The sequence below is a fragment of the Bos taurus genome, chromosome 26 (assembly GCF_002263795.3).
Source record: "Bos taurus isolate L1 Dominette 01449 registration number 42190680 breed Hereford chromosome 26, ARS-UCD2.0, whole genome shotgun sequence".
Classification (NCBI taxonomy): Eukaryota; Metazoa; Chordata; class Mammalia; order Artiodactyla; family Bovidae; genus Bos; species Bos taurus.
In genome coordinates, this window is record NC_037353.1 from 16,546,393 (window position 1) to 16,569,069 (window position 22,677).

The window sequence follows — 22,677 nt, forward strand, 5'->3', positions numbered from 1 at the left end:
TTCCATGAATATCTCTTTCCTCAACTTTTCCTTTTAAGCTTTTTGGTTAGCGTATTGATTTCTATAGCTTCAGGCATCTACAATATTCAAAAATTGCCCCTGATTGTTTTCAACAAATGTGTCTGTGGAAAGGCTGTTCATACTGGGAAACTTCTGAGATCAATCCTGAATGTAGTCTTCCACAGTGACCACAGGCAGGTTAAATAATAATGATTCTCTGGGAACAGGGTTTTGAAGGAGTTCCAGCTCCACTCACTGCCTCCTGCTTGAGGCTGATATATTGTTGATGCTTTTCACCATGATTATACCCTGTAGCTTTTCAAGGCTACTTCAAAGCTGGGAAGATAGAAGGGAATAAGGCAAAACATGATAAACCTCACTGTTATTACTGAGGTTTATCCATTTTCTTGAAGAAACACTCTGCAGATTGATGCACATCTTGGCTAATGGTCAAAGATCTGAAAAAGCAGACCTGATAAGTTTTACTTGTGCTTTCATTGTTTTATATCAGAGAGAATTATTAGAAGTCGTTACTCCATACCACATTTGCTGACATACTTCAGTCTAATTTTGAAAGGAAGTAATGAAAAGTGGATACTCTTACTTTTTCAAAATCATGGGGAATGGGTTCAATATTTCACCATTAATGAAAATAGTTTCTAGGATTTTGGAGACATCTTTTTTTCAGAATTTTTCTCAATTTACAGAGAATGTTTATCATTAAAAAATGTTAACCATTATCAAACTTTTACATTTACGGAGAAGGTCACTTGTTCCCTCCGCTAGGTTTGTGTCTATGCTACACATTGTACATCAAATAATGCAATGATAACCTGGGGCTCGGGGTGACATTAGTTTTCTCCAGCAGAAAATATGTTCCAGCAAGCAGAAAATGTTTAGGGGTGAATCAATGTAATTTAAGCAATGTTTAAAATTACTTAAAGATGAACTCTAGTCTTATGATTACTCTTCAACCTCAGGTTTATTCTTAAGGCTTGTTTACAGATCTTTGTAATCTTCAGGCTTCAGCTGAAGTTGGAACATTCACTTGATCCTTCTTACTTGGCAAGCTTTAGACTCCATTTTTTTTTTTCTCTGAGCCCTCAGAACATTTCAATTTTTTTGTTTTGTTTTGTTTCTAAAGCTCCTACACAACATTTTGTAGTCACCCCTTCAGACTCTCAGCTCCTGATTTCAAATCAACAATCACTTCAAAGATAAAATCACATCAAATAACAGGCTTCCTGATATGGATTTCCTAAACCCTCTGCTTTCTTGTTCCCAGAAGTCCTCACAACTTTGAACACTCCTCCCTGCTGACAAATATATATGTACATAGGCATGTGTTTGTGTGTGTATATCTGTGATGAGCCAGACAGAGGAAGAAAATACAGAAATAAATATAGATGTTATATCAAGAAGTTTCTGGTCATTGCAATTATATATTATTTGTAGATGATAAAATTTCCTACTTGAAAAATCCATGAAAGGTAACTGAAGTTACTAAATCTACCAAAGAATTCAGTTCTCAGCATATAAAAGGGTTCGGTCAAATAGTCTTTCTATTCCAGTCATGACAGAAAAGTAAAGAGATACATACTTTTTAGGGCATTATTCTTCAGTATTGATGAAAAACAAAAATGCACATATATGGGCAGACACTTCACTTCTAGCAAACTATCCCAGAGAGATAGTATAGGAATAATAAAAGATGTATGCAGGTAGGAGCATTTCTAAATATCCTTGAACACTAAGATAATTTTTAAGATTATTATAGGCATGAAATATGGTATTATGAGATACACTTATTTATATAGATTGTGAAAGTACCTGTTTCTATAATATAATGTCACCAAGAAGTCAGAGATATATTGTAAATAATACATACATACACACATATCCACAGCAACACACATGCATATTTTTCTGTGTTTTCAAATATAACCATAAATACATATTATTTTCCTTCTTTTTTGCTTTAATATGTCTATATCTGTAATTGAGTCTATGTGTGGGTCTGTGTTGAATAACTAGGGGAAAAGAGAAAGGACAGCCTTGAAAATAACTAGCAAATGTAATTTTTATCCCATGTTATTCCCTCTAGCTGGAGCACTCTTCCTCTGCTTTCTTCCTGCATGTATGTATGTATATGTATATATACATATATGTTACATATATAAAAACATATACATCACACCTATAATTACACTTTAATGAACATTGAAAAAACAGAAATTATACATGCCAAACTGTCAAGAGATTACTCCCCCGAAGAGATAATAACAGTAAGAGATGAGTACATTATACATATATATTTTTTAACACATGTGATAATTTTCTACTTTAATTTTTTTTAAATCAAAATATAACATTTATAAGGTACCTTTCCACTGTAGATGAGATACAGCTTAAGATCTCAGGATAGAATTACAAAAAACATTTTATTGAAGACAAAACAGTGAGCTGTAGTTCATGAAGCAAAACTTGAACTGAATCTTAAAGAAAATCAGAAGAGACAGGGCTCAGGAAAGTCACTCCTGACTTTAAGGGAGAGGTGGACCATAGCTAACAGCAAGGGCAAAGGGCATCAGCTTGTGTAGACAGAGCTGGAGAGGCTCATCTGCGATCCGGCAGCAGCCCTTTCTTCAGACTGGAATGAAACAGACCTCGTAGAAGTGTGGTATAGATCCCACTCCTTTCAGAAGTGGTGTAGTATCAATGTTCTTCGGATCAACCAGAGGTTTCAAGGTAAATTTCTGTAAAATGCTGACCAGGAGTAAAAACAGTTCCATGCGGGCCAGGCCTTCTCCAATACAAACTCTTTTTCCTAGAAATGAGACATAAATGAAATATCCATATAATTCTCATTTGATCTAGTGCACAGGGAGATGTAGATAAATATGAAATGAAATAATAAAGTAAATAAATAGGTAAACTAAGGAAAGATGAAATAACCAATGGCTTGTCCTATTTACACCAAAATCTGGTCTGCTTCATTCCCTCAGAACATATTTCTGTGTACATTCTATTTAATATATTTTTTAATCCCTTTTGTACACCCATGTGGGAATTGCTTTACTGAGGGTGGCCAGTGACATTTTTCTATACTCACACACACACACACACAGATATACACAAACATATACACACAAACAGACCTATATACACACACTTGCTCGTCCCAATCAGCATGAGACACACTAAATGTTCTCCATCTACCTCCAACCCAAGTCTCAACAACAGGTTTATTTCTCCTCATCTGATTTCTAAAAATAATCTTGACCTTGCCATGTCCCTGTTTTAACACTATTTTAAGAGTTTACCACTATCAGCTATAAAAAGAAATGTCACAAACTAGACATGAGTATTACTACATGTTCACCAATCCTGGACACATAAGCTATTTCAAGTGTTAGGAATTTCCAGTCATTCCTCCAAATGAAATACTTGTCCCCTCAGCTCTGCCAGCTGAGATTCTCTACATCTTTATAGATCCACGGCAGGTGTCATTTTTTCTATACAAACTTCTTTGATCTATTCAGGCAGATATAATTTACTCCTTCACTGGTATTCCACAAGACTTATTAGTGCTTCTAATACAGAATATTTCACATGAAATTATAATTATTCCTCTGTCCCACACACTGGAATATAAGCTCAGAAGGTAAAGCCTTAGATCTTATAATGGTAGCACAGTGTCAGGACAAAAGCAATCCCACAAACTCTGTAAACTGAACAGAAATCTTGAGCAGGCTCATTATGGACCCAAAATTCAGGAATAATATAAGATTAGCATTGTCTCTCCATGCGATCACCTCTGGGCACTGTTCATAGTCTGGGGGTGTTTCTCCATCTTCCCAGATCCATTCTGTTTGTTTTTCTTTTGCACCTACTCTGTGTTTAGGAAGTTGATTTCTTTGGAACGCACAACCCCAATAGTTAGTTACCTTCTTTACTGTGAGTAAACTCAGAGGATTAAACATTGAGAAGGTTAGAGTATGCCCTCCCTCAGTCCCAGCCTGTCAGGCCACAGTTTCAGCAGTGGCTGTATTCTCCAACCTACAGACCCATCTCCTGCTGAGGCAGCCATTCTCTTTGCTAAAAGTCTGCTTGAGTTTCAGCAACACCCTCCTTCTCCTGACTCTTCAACATAGGATGGTAACATCGTCCTGCTGATGCTCATCCCTGAGTACTTGACCACTCCTTGCCACGTCCCTTAATCGTGTCCACACCTCTGAAAACAGTCTCTTCATTAAACTGTCTAAAGTATCCTACCTCTTTCTTTCAAGGACCCTGACAAATTAAAGGAAGATACTAAGTATAAAATGTTTCTTCCTGCAAGAAAACTTCCTTTATCTTCCAACTACTCTGCCCTCTGCTGTGTCCCTCAAAACGCAAGATTCAGGAGCTTCTCTCTCTGGATGCCCACTGAAAGAGTGGAAACACTCTGAAGAGTATTTTCTCTCTGGAGTATCCTTGCCTTTAACCTGCATTTCTCTTTCTTAGAGGAAGGATGCATCTGTTACTCACATTTGTATCTCTGGACCTGAGTGAGCATGAGTCTACTACATATAAGGTATGCAGACTACATTGAGTGAATTGACTTCATTGAGTGAATTGACTTCTCAGGGCAGGGGAGAAAAGCCGCAGTGTCTAGAAGCCTAATATCTAGGAGGAGCTCTTAGGAGACTCAGCAGTGGGTAAGAGAGCAGAAGTCAGGAAATACAGCCTCCAATCCAATGAGAAATTATCTGCACTTTGGGAGTGGTGCCTCTGGCCTCATGCAAATGACAATTTGTCCAGCCCAGACTAGCCTCCATGCAAAGCCCTTCCTTCTCTCATTTCACCACTGATGTAGACAAAAATGAAGCATGCTTGCCTGCTGAAAAAACCATGAAGTAGTCACTCTTCTTAAAGTTACCACTTTTATCCAGGAAGTGACCAGGATCAAACTGCTCTGGGTTGGGAAACTCCTTGCCATCGTGCAGGACAGAAGTCAGAGATGTTAATATGGTTGTGCCCTGAGATAAAGAGAAACAGATTAACTGGGTTATAAAAATGGTCATGGAGCTTGAAAAAAAAAATACCTTGTCTAATCCTTTCCTTTTGTAGATGAGATGACTGAAGCACACATACAAAAAAAAAAAATTTATTCTTTCCATGTCAGAGAACAAGTTAATGACCAAGCCTGTGCTGTGCTTAGACACTCAAGTCATGTCTGACTCTTTGCAACCCCATGGACTGTAGCCCACCAGGCTCCTCTGTCCATGGGGATTCTCCAGGCAAGAATACTGGAGTGCCATGCCCTCCTCCAGGGGACCTTTCCAACCCAGGGGTCAAACCTAGGTCTCCCTCATTGCAGGCAGATTCTTTACTGTCTGAGCCACCAGGGAAGCCCAGTGACCAAGCCTAACAGATCTTAAATCCTACAACGCCAGTTCAGGGCACTGTTAAAACCTGACTCCAAGACAATAGTCTTCAGCTTGTAGTCTACCTACTGCACTTGCTTTCCAGTAAATTAAAGGAGCTGCGTTTTTCTTGACAAAAAACGTTAAACGTGCTGATGTCACTGAAAATCTAGCTCTTTCTCTTTGGAATCAAATATGACATCTTCTTCAAAACTACATGAGTGGCCATATTTTTAAAAACTATTTTCTTCTCCTACTAAGATGAGTAACTAGTAAGCATACCCTCCTCCTGCCATGTTTTTTCAATGTATTTGTTGAATATTCTTCTGGAAGTAGGATGGCATTTCTGGTTTCTTGTAAGGTTTTCCTAAACTCAGAGATACCAAATAACATAATGATTTAGAGTTTAGTTTTTAGAATGAGTTGAATTTTTCTCTGCTAAATTAATCTCTGTGACTATAGGAAAGTTTTTTGTTTTGTTTTGTTTTTAACATTTGCATGCCTCATTTTCATCACAAGTAAAATATAAACAGGGAGTTGCCTGGTGGCTAAGCTTCAATCTGTAGCTTAGGTTTAATCCCTGGTTAGGGAACTGAGATCCCACAAGTGGCTCAGCAAGCCAAAAAAAACTAAACTGACAACAACAACAACAAAAAACATAAGCAATAAATTTGCATTATTTTATTATATAATGAGATAATATAAGAAATACTTTTTAAACAGAGATTATTGCCACAAGCTAAAATGCTCAATAAGTAGAAATTTTGCTGCTGTTATGATAACAATGATTTTATTCACAATATTTTGGGATCATAATACTACAGAGACAAAATTCAAATTCAGATTCATCTGAATGCCTTCTGGTGTACTGTATGGCCTTTCCAAATACATGATATACTTCTCACTCCAAAACATCATAGATTGAAAGACAGACCATCATTTCCATATGGGCAAATAAATAAAAGAATCAAGATTGCCAGGAGAAATAAAAATAACCTCAGATATGAAGATAACAACACCCTTATGGCAGAAAGTGAAGAGGAACTAAAGAGCCTCTTGATGAAAGTGAAAGGTGAAAAAACTGACTTAAAACTCAACATTCAAAAAACTAGGGTCAGGGCATCCAGTTCCATCACTTCATGGCAAATAGATGGGGAAACAATGGAAACAGTGACAGACTTTATTTTCTTGGGCTCCAAAATCACTGCAGATGGTGACCACAGCCATGAAATTAAAAGACGCTTAGTCCTTTGAAGAAAAGCTATGATCAACCTAGACAACATATTAAAAAGCAGAGACATTACTTTGCTGACAAAGGTGTGTCTAGTTAAAGCTATGGTTTTTCCAATAGTTAAATATAGAGTTGGAACATAAAGAATGTTGAGCACTGAAGAATTGATGCTTTTGAACTGTGGTATTGGAGAAGACTCTTGAGAGTCCTTTAGACTGCAAGGAGATCAAACCAGTCAATCCTGAAGGAAACCAGTCCTGAAAGTTCATTGGAAGGACTGATGTTGAAGCTCCAATACTTTGGCCACCTGATGCAAAGAACTGACCCATTCAAAAAGACCCTGATGCTGGGAAAGATTGAAGGCAGGAGGAGAAGTGGATGACAGAGGGTGAGATGATTGGATGGCATCACCAACTCGATATACAGGAGTTTAAGAAAGCTCCAGGGGATGGTGATGGACAGGGAGGCTGGCGTGCTTCAGTCCATGGGGTCGCAAAGAGTTGGTCATGAATGAGTAATTGAACTGACTGGAATAAAGGGGAAACTGAAGTTTCAGTCTTTCCTGAACCTCTTCCTTATGACACAGCAACTCCTGTGATTCATTTTCTGACCTGGATGGGCTTAGAGATGTACCCTGAGCATGAAGTACAGGAAGATAGTATGGCCACAGTACAAAGGCTTTCATATAAAGTTAATTAGTGACAAAAAAATGTATCCTGGATGATGGGACCATCTGTTGCTATTTAGTGTCTGAGTTGTGTCTGACTCTTTACGACCCCAAGGACTATAGCCTGCCAGGCCACTCTGTCTGTGAGATTTCCCAGGCAAGAATACTGGAGCGGGTTGCCATTTCCTTCTCCAGGGGATCTTCCCAACTGAGGAAGATGGGACCATCTACTTCAAGATATAACAGAGTAACTGTTTTTGAGTTACCCTCACAAACCTGAAATATATATAAAAACAGACAGGAGGACTTCCCTGGTGATCCAGTGGTGAACAATCTGCCTGCCACAGGAAATGGGTTTGATCCCTGGTCCGGGAACATCCCACATGCCTCGGGGCAACAAAGTCCGTGCACTGCAACTACTGAGCCCGCATGCTCTACAGCCTGCATGATGCAAGAAGACACGCCACTGCAATGAGAAGCCCAGGCACTGCACTAGAGACTAGCCTCTGCTCATCACAACTAGAGAAACCACAAGCAGCAATGAAGACCCAGTGCAGCCAAATTAAATAATACTTTCTGAAATCCTCAGGGGAAAAAACACGAAGTAACAGTTTTCCAGCATTGAACAAGAAGCAATCCAGGATTGTGATACTTTAATAAAGAGGAATTAGGTAGACCCTATGCTGCTGCTGCTGCTGCTAAGTCGCTTCAGTCGAGTCCGACTCTGTGCGACCCCATAGACGGCAGCCCACCAGGCTCCCCCGTCCCTGGGATTCTCCAGGCAAGAACACTAGAGTGGGTTGCCATTTCCTTCTCCAATGCATGAAAGTGAAAGTGAAGTCGCTCAGTCGTGTCCGATTCTTAGCGACCCCATGGACTGCAGCCTACCAGGCTCCTCCACCCATGGGATTTTCCAGGCAAGAGTACTGGAGTGGGTTGCCATTGCCTTCTCTAGGGTAGACCCTATATTCACTCCTAATATACTTCTGAGAACGCTTTCCTCCTAGTGTGCAGGGAGGTGGCAGCCAAGCAAAGTGGGACCCTTTCTGAGCTAAGGAGACAGAGATCAAAACTTGATGCCTACAACTCATGAGGAAGGACACAAGTCAGGAAGAATCTATAAACAGGGAAGATCTCAAAAGTATACAAGACTATTCTCTGTACATTCATGTCTGTGGGTTGGGCAGCTTCAGGACCCCAATTAGAGTATGACTCTTGGGGAGGTGAGAACTGAAGGTGGATACCAGATGCTGTACAGTGATAGAGAAGTTGAGGTTCAAACCCAATGCAACTCAGATTTTCTGTCATGATTGATCCCCCAAATTCTAAGTTGTTGGATTAATGAACCCACCCTGGACTAAGGGTCATGCCCTAAGATTAAATCAAAAATTGAAATTAGATCACAATGACAAACAATTATAGTAAGCTTAAGAGACTAAAGGACATATGTCAGTGATTTAGCTGCTTATCAAAATAAAATTCAGTGCCCTTAAAGAAAGGGTAATCCAGACTCCCCATAAAACATCACTCAAAACGTTCACTATACAACAGAAAATTAAAAGTAAATGTGAAATGAAGTAAATGTGACCCAAGTTTGAAGGGAAAAGAGCCAATAGAAGTAGAACCCATATTATCCTAGATATTAGAATTATCTAAGAACTACACAAGAACTACAAACCATCCATCATAAGTATATCCAAGTTCTTAAAGGAATAATTAATAACAAAAAAAGAATAAATGGGAGATCTCAACAGAGATTCAAAACGATAAAAATAGAAATTCTAGAAATGAAACTTTTACTGGATTGAATTAAAACATTAGAGACTGCAAAAGAAAAGATTAGTGAATTTAGAGACATAAAAATAGAGTAACGGCTGAGAAGCCCCTATTGGAAGAACTTCCCAACAGACAGTAAGTATAAACTGTGAAATACAAACAAACACACACATTCTGCAAGGTAGCCAAAACCATGAAGACACTCAAGTGTAGAAAACACTTGAGGAGAGAAAAAGATACTGGGTGAGTTTTCCATTTTAATGATGTTATCATGAGGAGAGGTCTCAGACAACAAAATATTGAGTGACTAAAACATGGCCATAAGCCACATCTCACTGCTTTAAAGAATCAAGGACAACATTCAGCTGTACCTACTGCACAGAAATGAAAAAAGCGGGTGTGGGGGGTAATACCATAAAAGAAAGAGCCAGAGCACAGGACCCTTAAATTCCGTATATGAAATATCCCAAAAAACTGACAATCCTATAATCCTTGAATTATATGCAGAATAAATTCCAGATAACTACCCTAGAGTTAAAAAAAAAACTAAATTTAAAACTCAGAATTTTGAGTTGAGAACAACAATGACCTGCTAAAACAAGAAAATGAACAAAGCTGGATGTTCCTCAAAGGACATAAATGAACCAAAAGTCCCTATGATATATCATTAAAAATATGTAGGACAAAATCCAAAATAATTAGACACACATACACACACACACACACACACACACCAAGAAAATGTTACCTATACACAAGAGAAAGAGAAGAACAACAGTAACACTAAAATAACAATAGTGATAATGAAATAAACAGATAAGAATTTTGAATCACAATCAAATTTTGAATTTATAATCATAACTATTATAGTCAAGGAAATGAAAAAATGTCTCAACATGAAGTAAAATGTTAATGAATGAATTATCAAAATATAAATTGTAAAGAGAAGCCAAATGGAAAATCCAAAACCTAAATTTATGGTAGATTAGATTAATTATTAAATAGGCTTTGCAATAGTTTGAAAGAAAAAATTGGTGAAATAGAAGAAAAATCAATAAAACTTTTTTCAGTCTGGAGAAAAGGAAAAAATTGAAAACAAATAAGCAACCAGAACCTAAGGAACCTTTTCAACAACACAAAAGGTGATTGGAGTACCAAAAAAGAAAAAGAAAATAAGTAAGAGAGGACGGGTAAAATATATTAGAGAAAATAATGAAGAAAATGTAGACATCTACAATGTAGACAAATAGAATAAATAAAACAAAATCAGACTTAAACATAAATATATTGCAGTTAAAATTTAGTCAGATACACACAGAAAACTTGAAGGCAGTCGAAGAAAAATGGCCCATTACCTACACAAGAACAAGAATTCAAATGACGGCTGACTACTCATCAATAAAAATGGAAACCAGAAAATAGTAAAATGAAATATTTAAAGTGCTAAAGGGAAAAAACATATAGCCAGTTAACACAGTAATCTATATCCAGATACCCACCTGTTGTAAACAAAGTTTTATTGGAATATTTCCCTGCATATTTCTTAAAGCATTATCTATGGTTACCTTTTTCTACAATGGCAGGTTAAGACCACATGGTCCACAAAATCTGTATCACTGCTTGGCCTCTTAAAGAGATGTTTGCCAACCCTGTTAAAAGCAATAATTATAACACTAATGGTAGCTTTATAATATACATAGATATTATACATGTGATAACTTTGGTATAAAGGAAGAGGAGCAAGTTGAATAGTCATATATGATTGCAGTGTTCTTGTATTCTTTAATTTAATAGTTTAATTTTAAGAAGACTGTAAAAATTTAAGAATACATATTGTAATCTCAAGACAAATCATTTAAAAAATAGTTCAATGACAATAGATATTTACAATCCTGAAAAAAAAACTACTAATCTAGAGGAAGGCAGGAAATGAGAAGTAGAGAGATATAAAAAAGAGGGACAAAAAAAAAAAAAAAAAACAATTATTTAAAAGTACAGTTATTCCCAAGAGAAAACAGTAAAGGAGGAAGAGTAGAGTTATGAACCTGATGGGTAAGCAGGACACAAATGATGAATCTGCAAATATAGACCCATCATATCAGTAATTATATTAAATTGCAATAAACTAAACATTCCAATTTAAAAAGTAGAATGCACTTACTAGACCTATAAGGACAATCCATCCAAAAGCAATAGAACACAGTGTCCTCAAGCACACATGAAACATTACCCAGAATAGATCATATGTTAAGGCACAAAACAAGTATTAAGAAGTTTTAGAAGACTGAAATCACATCATATCAAGTATATTTCCAAAGGAAATATTATAAATTGAGAAATCAATTATAAGAAAAGTGGAAAATTCACAGAGATGTGGATATTAAACAATATGCTACTGAACAATCAAAGGATCAAAGAATAAATCAAAAGAGAACCAAAAAGTACCTTGAGACACACAAAAAAGTAAACATGATGGCATACCAAAACTTGTGAGATCAGGAAAAGCAGTTCTAAGAGAAAAGTTCAGTGATAAATGCCTACATCAAAAAATGAGAATGATATCAAACAAGCAACCTAACTTGACATCTCAAAGAACTAGAGAAAGAAGAAAAAACAAAGCTCAAAGTCAGCAGAAGGAAGGAAATAGAGATCGTAAAGTAAATAAAAGAAACAGAGACCAATAAGAAAAAAGAAAAAAAAAAAACAATGAGACTAAGAGTTAGCTTTTTAAAGCCATAAACAAAACTGACAAACCTTTAGCTAGACTTACCAAGAAGAAATAAGACTAAAATAAGCAGAAATAAAACAGGAAACATTACAACTGATACCGGACAAATACATACAATCATAACAAACTGTTAATATAATGAACCATACCAGAACAAATTGGAGAATTTAGAAAAAATAGATTCTTAGAAACCTACAACCTATCAAGAAAGAATCATGAAGAATTAGAAATCTGAATACATGAATCACGAGTAAGGAGATTGAACTGGCAATCCCAAAACACAAAGTGCAGGACAAGACAGTTTCACTGATTAACTCTAACAAATATATAAAGAGAAATAAATACCAATTCTCAAACTCTTCCAAAAAATACAAGAGGAAAGGCCACTTGCAAACTAACTTTGAAAAGCCAACATTACCCTTCTATTATAACCAAAAAGAATATTACATGAAATGAAAATTATAGGCCAATATCCTTGATATCTGGTCCCATCACTGCATGGCTAAAAGAAGGGGGAAAAGTGGAAACAGTGACAGATTTTGTTTTCTTGGGCTCCAAAGTAACTCACTGCAGACAGTGACCACAGCCATGAAATTAAAAAACGCTTGCTCCTTGGAAGAAAAGCTATGATAAACCTAGGCAGCATATTAGACAGCATATAAACCTAGACAGCAGAGACATCATGCTGCCAACAAAGGTCCATACAGTCAAAGCTATGGTTTTTCCAGTTAATTATGTATGGATGTGAGAGTTGGACCATAAAGAAGGCTGAGTGCCAAAAAATTGGTGCTTCCGAATTGTGCTGCTGGAGAAGACTCTTGAAGAGTCCCTTGGACTGCAACATCAAACAAGTCAATCCTAAAGGAAGTCAGCCCTGAATATTCATTGGAAGGACTGATGTTGAAGCTGAAGCTCCAATATTTTGGCCACGTGATTCGAAGAACCAACTCATTGGAAAAGAAACTAATGCTTGGAAAGATTGAAGACAAGCGGAGAAGAGGGCGGCAAAGGATGAGATGGTGAGACAGTATCACCAACATAATGGACATGAATTTGAGCAAATTCTGGGAGATGGTGAAAATCAAGGAAGCCTGGCATAATACAGTCCATGGGGATGAAAAGAGTCAGACACGACTTAGGGACTGAAAAACAACAACAATCCTTGATAAACATAGATTCAAAAATCCTAAACAAAATATTAGCAAACTGAATTGAAGAATACAGTAACAGGTGGATTTATGAGCAAGATGGATTTATCCCAGGGATGCAAGGATGATTCAACATGTGTAAATCAACTGGTGTGTTAGAACTCATTAACAAAATGGGGAATAAAAAACAAAGAATCCTCTCAGTTGATTCAGAAAAAAAAAAAAAGCATTTGATGAAATTCAACTTTCATTTATCATAAAAACTCTCAACAAAGTGGTATAGAGGGAAGGTACCTCAACCTAATACAAGCTATATATGACAGCCCAACAATCAATTTGGTACTCAACAGTGAAAAGGTGAAAACTTTTGCTTTAAGATCAGTAAGAAGACCAGAATCACCACTTATATTGAACAGAAGGAGTCAGGGTTTGGGGGAAAAAAAAATTTTTTTTTTTTACTTTACAATATTCCATTGGTTTTGCCATACATCAACACGAATCTGCCATGGGTATACACGTGTTCCCCATCATGAACCCCCCTCCCACCTCCCTCACCATACCATCCCTCTGGGTCATCCCAGCACACCAGCCCCAAGCATCCTGTATCATGCATCAAACCTGGACTGGTGATTTGTTTCACATATGATGATTTGTTCACATATGATGATTCATTCTACATGTTTCATTGCCATTCTCCCAAATAATCCCACCCTCGTCCTCTCCCACAGAGTCCAAAAGACTGTTCTATACATCTGTGTCTCTTTTGCTGTCTTGCATACAGGGTTATCCTTGCTGCTGCTGCTACTAAGTCACTTCAGTCATGTCCGACTCTGTGCGACTCCATAGATGGCAGCCCGCCAGGCTCCCCTGTCCCTGGGATTCTCCAGGTAAGAACGCTGGAGTGGGTTGCCATTTCATTCTCCAATGCAAGAGACTGAAAAGTGAAAGTGAAGTCGCTCAGTCGTGTCCGACTCTGTGCGGCCCCATAGACAGCAGCCCACCAGGCTCCTCCATGCATGGGATTTTCCAGGCAAGAGTACTGGAGTGGGTGTCATTGCCTTCTCGAGGGTTATTGTTACCATCTTTCTAAATTCCATATATATGCATTAGTATACTGTATTGATGTTTTTCTTTCTGGCTTCATTTACTCTGCATAAGAGGCTCCAGTTTCATCCACCTCATTAGAACTGATTCAAATGTATTCCTTTTAATGGCTGAGTAATACTCCACTGTGTATATGTACCATGGCTTTCTTATCCATTCATCTGCTGATGGGCATCTAGGTTGCTTCCATGTCCTGGCTATTATAAACACTGCTGCGATGAACATCGGGGTACACATGTCTCTTTCAATTCTGGTTTCCATGGTGTGTATGCCCAGCAGTGGGATTGCTGGGTCACATGCAAGTTCTATTTCTGGTTTTTTAAGGAATCTCCACACTGTTCCTCATAGAGGCTGTACTAGTTTGCATTCCCACCAACAGTGTAAGAGGGTTCCCTTTTCTCCACACCCTCTCCAGCATTTATTGCTTGTAGACTTTTGGATAGCAGCCATTCTGACTGGCATGAAATGGTACCTCATTGTGGTTTTGGTTTGCATTTCTCTGATAATGAGTGATGTTGAGCATCTTTTCATGTGTTAGCCATCTGTATGTCTTCTTTGGAGAAATGTCTGTTTAGTCCTTTGGCCCATTTTTTGATTGGGTCATTTATTTTTCTGGAATTGAGCTGTAGGAGTTGCTTGTATATTTTTGAGGTTAATTCTTTGTCAGTTGCTTCATTTACAATTATTTTCTCCCATTCTGAAGGCTGTCTTTTCACCTTGCCTAGAGTTTCCTTTGTTGTGCAGAAGCTTTTAACTTTAATTAGGTCCCATTTGTTTATTTTTCTTTCATTTCCAATAATCTGGGAAGTGGGTCATAAAGGATCCTGCTGTGATTTATGTAAGAGAGTGTTTTGTCTGTGTTCTCCTCTAGAAGTTTTATAGTTTCTGGTCCTACATTTAGATCTTTAATCCATTTTGAGTTTATTTTTGTGTATGGTGTTAGAAAGTGTTCTAGTTTCATTGTTCTACAAGTGGTTGACCAGATTTCCCACCATCACTTGTTAAAGAGATTGTCTTTAATCCATTGTATATTCTTGCCTCCTTTGTCAAAGATAAGGTGTCCATAGGTGTGTGGATTTATCTCTGGGCTTTCTATTTTGTTCCATTGATCTATATTTCTGTCTTTGTGCCAGTACCATACTGTCTTGATGACTGGCTTTATAGTAGAGCCTGAAGTCAGGTGGGTTGATTCCTCCAGTTCCATTCTTCTTTCGCTAGATTGCTTTGGCTATTTGAGATTTTTTGTATTGCCATACAAGTTGTGAAATTATTCATTCTAGCTCTGTGAAAAATACCGTTGGTAGCTTGATAGCGATTGCATTGAATCTGTAGATTGCTTTCAGTAGTATACTCATTTTTACTATATTGATACTTCTGATCAATTAAGTTTATTTCTGCATCTATTAGTGTCCTCTTTGATTTCTTTCACCAGTGTTTTATAGTTTTCTATATATAGGTCTTTTGTTTTTTAGGTAGATATATTCCTAAGTATTTTATTCTTTTCTTTGCAGTGGTGAATGGAATTGTTTCCTTAATTTCTTTTTCTATTTTCTCCTTATTAGTGTACAGGAAAGCAAGGGATTTCTGTGTGTTGATTTTATATCCTGAAATTTTACTATATTCATTGATTAGCTCTGGTAATTTTCTGGTGGAGTCTTTAAGGTTCTATGTAGAGGATCATGTCATCTGCATACGGTCAGAGTTTTACTTCTTCTTTTCCAATTTGGATTCCTTTTATTTGTTTTTCCGCTCTGATTGCTATGGCTAAAACTTCCAAAACTATGTGGAATAGTAGTGGTGAAAGTGGGCACCCTTGTCTTGTTCCTGACTTTAGGGGAAATGCTTTCAATTTTTCACCATTGAGGATAATGTTTGCTGTGGGTTTGTCATATATAGCCTTTATTATGTTGAGGTATGTTCCTTCTATTCTTGCTTTCTGGAGGGTTTTTATCATAAATGGATGTTGAATTTTATCAAAGGCTTTCTCTGCATCTATTGAGATAATCATATGGCTTTTATTTTTCAATTTGTTAATGTGGTGTATTACATTGATTGATTTGCAGATATTGAAGAATCCTTGCATTCCTGGGATAAAGCCCACTTGGTCATGGTGTATGATCTTTTTAATGTGTTGTTGGAGTCTGATTGCTAGAATTTTATTAAGAATTTTTGCATCTATGTTCATCAGTGATATTGGCCTGTAGTTTTTTTTTGTGTGTGTGGCATCTTTGTCAGGTTTTGGTATTAGGCTTATGGTGGCCTCATAGAATGAGTTTGGAAGTTTACCTTCCTCTGCAATTTTCTGGAAGAGTTTGAGTAGGATAGGTGTCAGCTCTTCTCTAAACTTTTGGTAGAATTCAGCTGTGAAGCCGTCTGGACCTGGGCTTTTATTTGCTGGAAGATTTCTGATTACAGTTTCAATTTCTATGCTTGTGATGGGTCTGTTAAGATTTTCTATTTCTTCCTGGTTCAGTTTTGGAAAGTTGTACTTTTCTAAGAATTTGTCCATTTCTTCCACGTTGTCCATTTTATTGGCATATAATTGCTAATAGTAGTCTCTTATGATCCTTTGTATTTCTGTGTTGTCTGTTGTGATCTCTCCATTTTCATTTCTAATTTTATTGATTTGATTTTTCTCCCTTTGTTTCTTGATGAGTCTGGCTAATGGTTTGTCAATTTCATTTATCCTTTCAAAGAACCAGCTTTTGGCTTGTTGATTTTTGCTATGGTCTCCTTTGTTTATTTTGCATTTATTTCTTCCCTAATGTTTAAGATTTCTTTCCTTCTACTAACCCTGGGATTCTTCATTTCTTCCTTTTCTAGTTGCTTTAGGTGTAGAGTTAGGTTATTTATTTGACTTTTTTCTTGTTTCTTGAGGTATGCCTCAAGAGGTATTGCTATGAACTTTCGCCTTAGCACTGCTTTTACATGTCTCATAGGTTTTGGGTTGTTGTGTTTTCATTTTCATTCATTTCTATGCATATTTTGATTTCTTTTTTGATTTCTTCTGTGATTTGTTGGTTATTCACAATTCGTTTTTCTTTTTTCCTCTCTGATTCATTTATTTCTACCATTCTATCTTCTACCTCACTAATCCTATCTTCTGCCTCTGTTACTCTACTATTTGTTCCCGCCAGAGTGTTTTTGACCTCATTTATTGCATTATTCATTATATATTTACTCTTTTTTATTTCTCCCTGGTCCTTGTTAAACCTTTCTTGCATCTCCTCAATCCTTCTCTTCAGGCTATTTATCTGTGATTCCATTTTGATTTCAATATTTTGGATCATTTTCACTATCATTATTCAGAATTTTTTATCACATAGATTCCCTATCTCTTCCTCTTTTGTTTGGTTTAGTGGGCATTTATCCTGTTCCTTTACCTGCTGGGTATTCCTCTGTCTCTTCATCTTGTTTATATTGCTCTGTTTGGGGTGGCCTTTCTGTATTCTGGCATTTTTTGGAGTACTCTTTATTATGGAGTTTCCTCACTGTGGGTGGGGTTGTATGGGTGGCTTGTCAAGGTTTCCTGGTTAGGGAAGCTTGTGTCAGTGTTCTGGTGGGTGGAGCTAGATTTCTTCTCTCTGGAGTGCAATGAAGTGTCCAGTAATGAGTTATGAGATGTCAATGGGTTTGGAGTGACTTTGGGCAGCCTGTATACTGAAGCTCAGGGCTGTGTTCCTGTGTTGCTGGAGAATTTGCTTGGTATGTCTTGCTCTGGAACTTGTTGGCCCTTGGTGGTGCTTGGTTTCAGTGTAGGTATGCAGGCGTTTGATGAGCTCCTGTCGATTGATGCTCCCTTTAGTCAGGAGTTCTCTGGTGTTCTCAGGATTTGGACTTAAGCCTCCTGCTTCTGGTTTTCAGTCTTATTTTTACAGTAGCCTAAAGACTTCTCCATCTGTACAGCACCATTGATAAAACATCTCCTTTCGAAAACAATGGGCTGCTTTTCTGGGTGCCTGATGTCCTCTGCCGGCATTCAGAAGTTGTTTTGTGGAATTTACTGAGCGTTCAAATGTTCTTTTGATGAGTTTGTGGGGGAGAAAGTGGTCTCTACGTCCTATTCCTCCGCCATCTTAAGACCACCCCACCACATTTTGGGAAAATTTTTCTTAAGACACAAGAGAATTGGATATGTGTAAATGCTAATAGAAAGGAGCCAACAGGGAAGGAGAGAATAAAGAAAAAAGAAGAACTGATTATTTAATTATGAATGCTCAAACTACTGCACAATTGCACTCATCTCACATGCTAGTAAAGTAATGCTCAAAACTCTCCAACCCAGGCTTCAGCAATACGTGAACCATGAACTTCCAGATATTCAAGCTGGTTTTAGAAAAGGCAGAGGAACCAGAGATCAAATTGCCAACATCTGCCGGATCATCAAAAAAGCAAGAGAGTTCCAGGAAAAAAAAAAAAAAAAAACACATCTATTTCTGCTTTACTGACTATGCCAAAGACTTTGTGCAGATCACAATAAATCATGGAAAATCCTGAAAGAGATGGGAATACCAGACCACCTGACCTTCCTCTTGAGAAACCTGTATGCAGGTCAGCAAGCAAGAGTTAGAACTGGACATGGAGCAACAGACTTGCTCCAAATAGGAAAAGGAGTATGTCAAGGCTGTATATTTTCACCCTGCTTATTTATCTTATATGCAGGGTACATCATGAGAAACGCTGGGTGGGAGGAAGCACAAGCTGGAATCAAGATTGCTGAGAGAAATATCAATAACCTCAGATATGCAGATGACCCAACCCTTATGGCAGAAAGTGAAGAAGAACTAAAGAGCCTCTTGATGAAAGTGAAAAAGGAGAGTGGAAAAGTTGGCTTAAAACTCAACATTCAGAAAACTAAGATCATGGCACTCAGTCCCATCACTTCATGGCAAATAGGTGGGGAAACAGTGGCAGACCTTATTTTGGGGGCTCCAAAATCACTGCAGATGGTCACTGCAGCCATGAAATAAAAAGACGCTTACTCTTTGGAAGGAAAGTTATGACCAACCTAAACAGCATAATAAAAAGCACAGACATTACTTTGCCAATGAGGTCTGTCTAGTCAAGGCTATGATTTTTCCAGTGGTCATGTATGGATGTGAGAGTTGGACTGTGAAGAAAGCTGAGCAGTGAAGAAATTATGCTTTTGAATTCTGTTGTTGGAGAACACTCTTGAGAGTCCCTTGGACTGCAAGGAGATCCAACCAGTCCATCCTAAAGGAGATCAGTCCTGGGTGCTCATTGGAAGGACTGGTGTTGAAGCTGAAACTCCAATACTTTGGCCACTTGATGCGAAGAACTGACTCATTCAAAAAGACCCTGATGCTGGGAAAAATTGAAGACAGAAGGAGAAGGGGATGACAGAGGATGAAATGGTTGAATAGCTTCACTGACTCGATGGACATGAGTTTGAGTGGACTCTGGGAGTTGGTGATGCACAGGGAGGCCTGGTGTGCTGCACTTCATGAGGTCACAAAGAGTCAAACATGACTGAGCAACTGAACTAAACTGAACTGATTGAGTTGGTGACTATAATATTACCCGGATGGGCTGCACGGTCTTCCAGAAGGGATCAGTAGCTCAAATGCAGGTAGGGAGGAAGAAAACTGTTGCATTAGACTTTTGACAAGTGAAACGGATAAGGAGGTGCTTACTGATTAAGTGGTAAGAGTAATAAAATATACACTGGAATATAAGGGTTGGACAGAAGATTAGCCTAATGAACAGGCAGAATATGGGACTAACAATTTACTGAGAATCCTGTGGGAGTCTAAGTACTACTATATTTATTAAAATGTATCTACAAACTAAAAGGAAAGAAGCATGTGGTCAGCGGGTGAAATACCTGAGATATGACTGTGTAATAATATAGACAATTAGGCAATCTATACATCTTCTGCTGTGATAGTTGAACCTAAGAGTCTTAATGAGGAGTATAGATGAAATACCTCTCACCTTGGGAATGAGATATTCTCTGAATTTAATGTCCTGAGCTGCTGCATGGGGTAGGTTGTTGGGGACAATGTCAATGTATCTCTGGATCTCGTGGATCACAGCATCTGTGTAGGGCATGCGGCTCCTGTCCTGCATGCAGGGACTCCGGTTTCTGCCAACCACACGGTTAATTTCTTCCTGGACTTTAGCTGGCAAGGTAGAAATCAGAATTTATGTCAAGTGATAAAGATATTTTATCTTCTTAATCATGATTACATTGTGGTAGGATATGGAGAGAAGGAAAAATTACATGTGTTTCCCTACAAGGGAAAAAAAGATATAGAATCAATGTCATGGGCAAATTGGAATTTCATTAGAGACTTAAATACACACATATATAAAGCACAGTTACATCATGAAATTCATTTCTCAATTCTGATTCTCTCCTTTGTGTATTTTTTAAAATAAACTCAGGGATGTGGGATCTCAAAGGCTCACATCATGCAGTTTAACCATTTTGTTTATGTCAGTTTTATTTTATAAAGGTTCTAAGAGAGTAGAAGTACTCCATGCAGTAAATACTTAATAAATGGACCAACTGAACAATATGCTTGGTTGACTCAACACATAGGAATAATGAGTAAGTTAAGGGAGAATATCCATGATGACAGAGTAGAAAGACTCTGAGATCACCTCCTCCCACAAGCATTACAAAATGATTAATACAATGATTTACAGAGCAACTATCAATAAGAACAACCTGAAGTCTAAGAGAAAGTTCTTCAACAACTAAAGATCTAAGGATGGAATCATGAGATGCATAGGAGAAGCAGAAACATAGCACAGTTAAGACCATACCCCGGGGTAAGAGACCCATGAACAGGATAATTACAATTACAGAGGTTCTTCCTGAGAAGTGAGGGGTCTGAACCCATCACTGGGCTCCCTAACCCAGGAGTGCTGCACCAGGAAGATGAGCCCCCAGAGCACTTGGCTTTGCAGGCCAACAGGGCTTATTTCAGATGATCTAGTGAGCTGTGGGAAGTAGAGACTCCACTCTTAAAGAGTGTATACAAAATCTCACCCACTCTGGGACCCAGAAGCAGGAGCAGTAATTTGAAAGGACCCCAGGTCAAACCCATTTATTGATCTTGGACAGGCTCCCAGAGAGGCACAGGACAGTTGGGGCTCACCTCCAGAACACATATGCTGGTAGCAGCTACTTTGGAGAGCTCATCCCAACACATGGACACGGATGATAGTGAGTGCAATTTTAGAATCTTCCCTGTGGTTTATTAGTGCCAGAACTTGGCCCTTCTCATCAGCCAGTTATCACCCATTCTTGGATGTGGGAGGCCAAGTAGCTAGCTGGGCTGGGACATAGTCCTACCCACCAGCATGCCAGTTACTATAGCAGCCCTGACCCCCAGCTGTCCCTGGACCCAACTCCTCTCAACCATTGGGAGACACCAACCCCTGGTCTCCCTGGGCCCCCGTTTAGACAATGGGCAGGCCAACTCCAATTCCAGGACCCCTAAGGTCTTACAGCCAGAGAACACAGGATCTGGCTCGCCCTAACAAGATACCCAAGACCCTGCAGCCAGAGAAGCCAGGATATGGCCTCATATACCAGAAGGCAGGTACTATCCTCAAGACTCCTGGGGCCTGATCCACCAACTAGCAGGCCAACCTCAGCCCCAGGACCACAGCAGTCCTGCAGCCAACCATGTCAAGATCCAGCCTACTCAATAGCAGGTCAGCACCACTAGAAGACATCTTGGGTCTCAGGCTCACCCAACAGCAAACTGACACCCAATTCTAGGAAGCCCCAGAACTCTCTGCCAGCCATCTCAGGAAGAGGCCCTGGACCCAGCTCTAACCACCAGAGGACCAGCACTAGACTGGACCCCATGGGCTTTCATAACCAGCTGCCACATGACCCAGCCCCACCCACCATCACCCAGCAGCTACTCCACTAGAAAAATGTATTGAATACAAATGGAAGAAAAACAAAGTTGGGGAAACAATTCCTAGACAAAATAGACTTTAAAACAAAGACTGCATGGAACAAGTGAAAAAAGAAGGACATTACATAATGATGAAAGAATCAATCCAACAAAAAGATACAACCATTATAAATCTATATGCATATAGATTTATAATAGTGCTAAGTTGTTTCAGTCATGTCTGACTCTTTGTGACCCTTTCAACTGTGCCCACCAGGCTCCTCTGTCCATGAGATTCTCCAGGCAAGAATACTGGAGTGGGTTGCCATGCCCTCTTCCAGGGGATCTTCTCAACCCAGGGAATGAACCCACATCTCTTATGTATCACACACATGTTGGCAGGTGAGTTCTTTACCCTGGGAAGCTCGTAAATATATATACATATAACTGGTTCACTTCGTTTTACAGCAGAAACTAATACAACATTGTAAGACAATGAAACTCAAAAAAATAAAAATAGAAGTGTCTTAATAGGTCAAAGCACAAAGCATGATAGAGTAAAGGAAATATTCTCTTAGATGAGGATTGAATAAGAAAAAAAGGAGGATGAGAAATTACATTTTTCAGGAAATTTTGTTTGACCAAAAGGGTGTATTTGAACAGATTTTTTGTGTATAACTTTTTAATTTAACTCAAGGGCAGGGCACCCAGCCCAGCTCAGAAACTCAAGGGCAG

At 38.4% G+C, this 22,677-nt stretch overlaps 1 protein-coding gene and 1 long non-coding RNA gene across 2 annotated transcripts in view; one reads left to right on the forward strand and one right to left on the reverse strand.

Moving 5' to 3' along the window:
• Positions 1-2,191: 2,191 nt before the first annotated feature.
• CYP2C281 (cytochrome P450 family 2 subfamily C member 281) overlaps positions 2,192-22,677 on the reverse strand; it is a 51,984-nt gene continuing 31,498 nt past the window's right edge. Inside the window, exons 7-9 of the mRNA XM_002698399.6 lie at positions 20,018-20,205; positions 4,880-5,021; positions 2,192-2,827 (exon numbers count right to left, since the gene is read on the reverse strand). Coding sequence (XP_002698445.1) covers positions 2,646-2,827; positions 4,880-5,021; positions 20,018-20,205 — 512 coding nt within the window. The 3' untranslated portion in view covers positions 2,192-2,645. The remainder of the gene's footprint in view (positions 2,828-4,879; positions 5,022-20,017; positions 20,206-22,677) is intronic.
• LOC112444483 (uncharacterized) overlaps positions 19,511-22,677 on the forward strand; it is a 28,489-nt gene continuing 25,322 nt past the window's right edge. Inside the window, exon 1 of the long non-coding RNA XR_003032771.2 lies at positions 19,511-19,652. This is a non-coding gene — a long non-coding RNA (uncharacterized lncRNA). The remainder of the gene's footprint in view (positions 19,653-22,677) is intronic.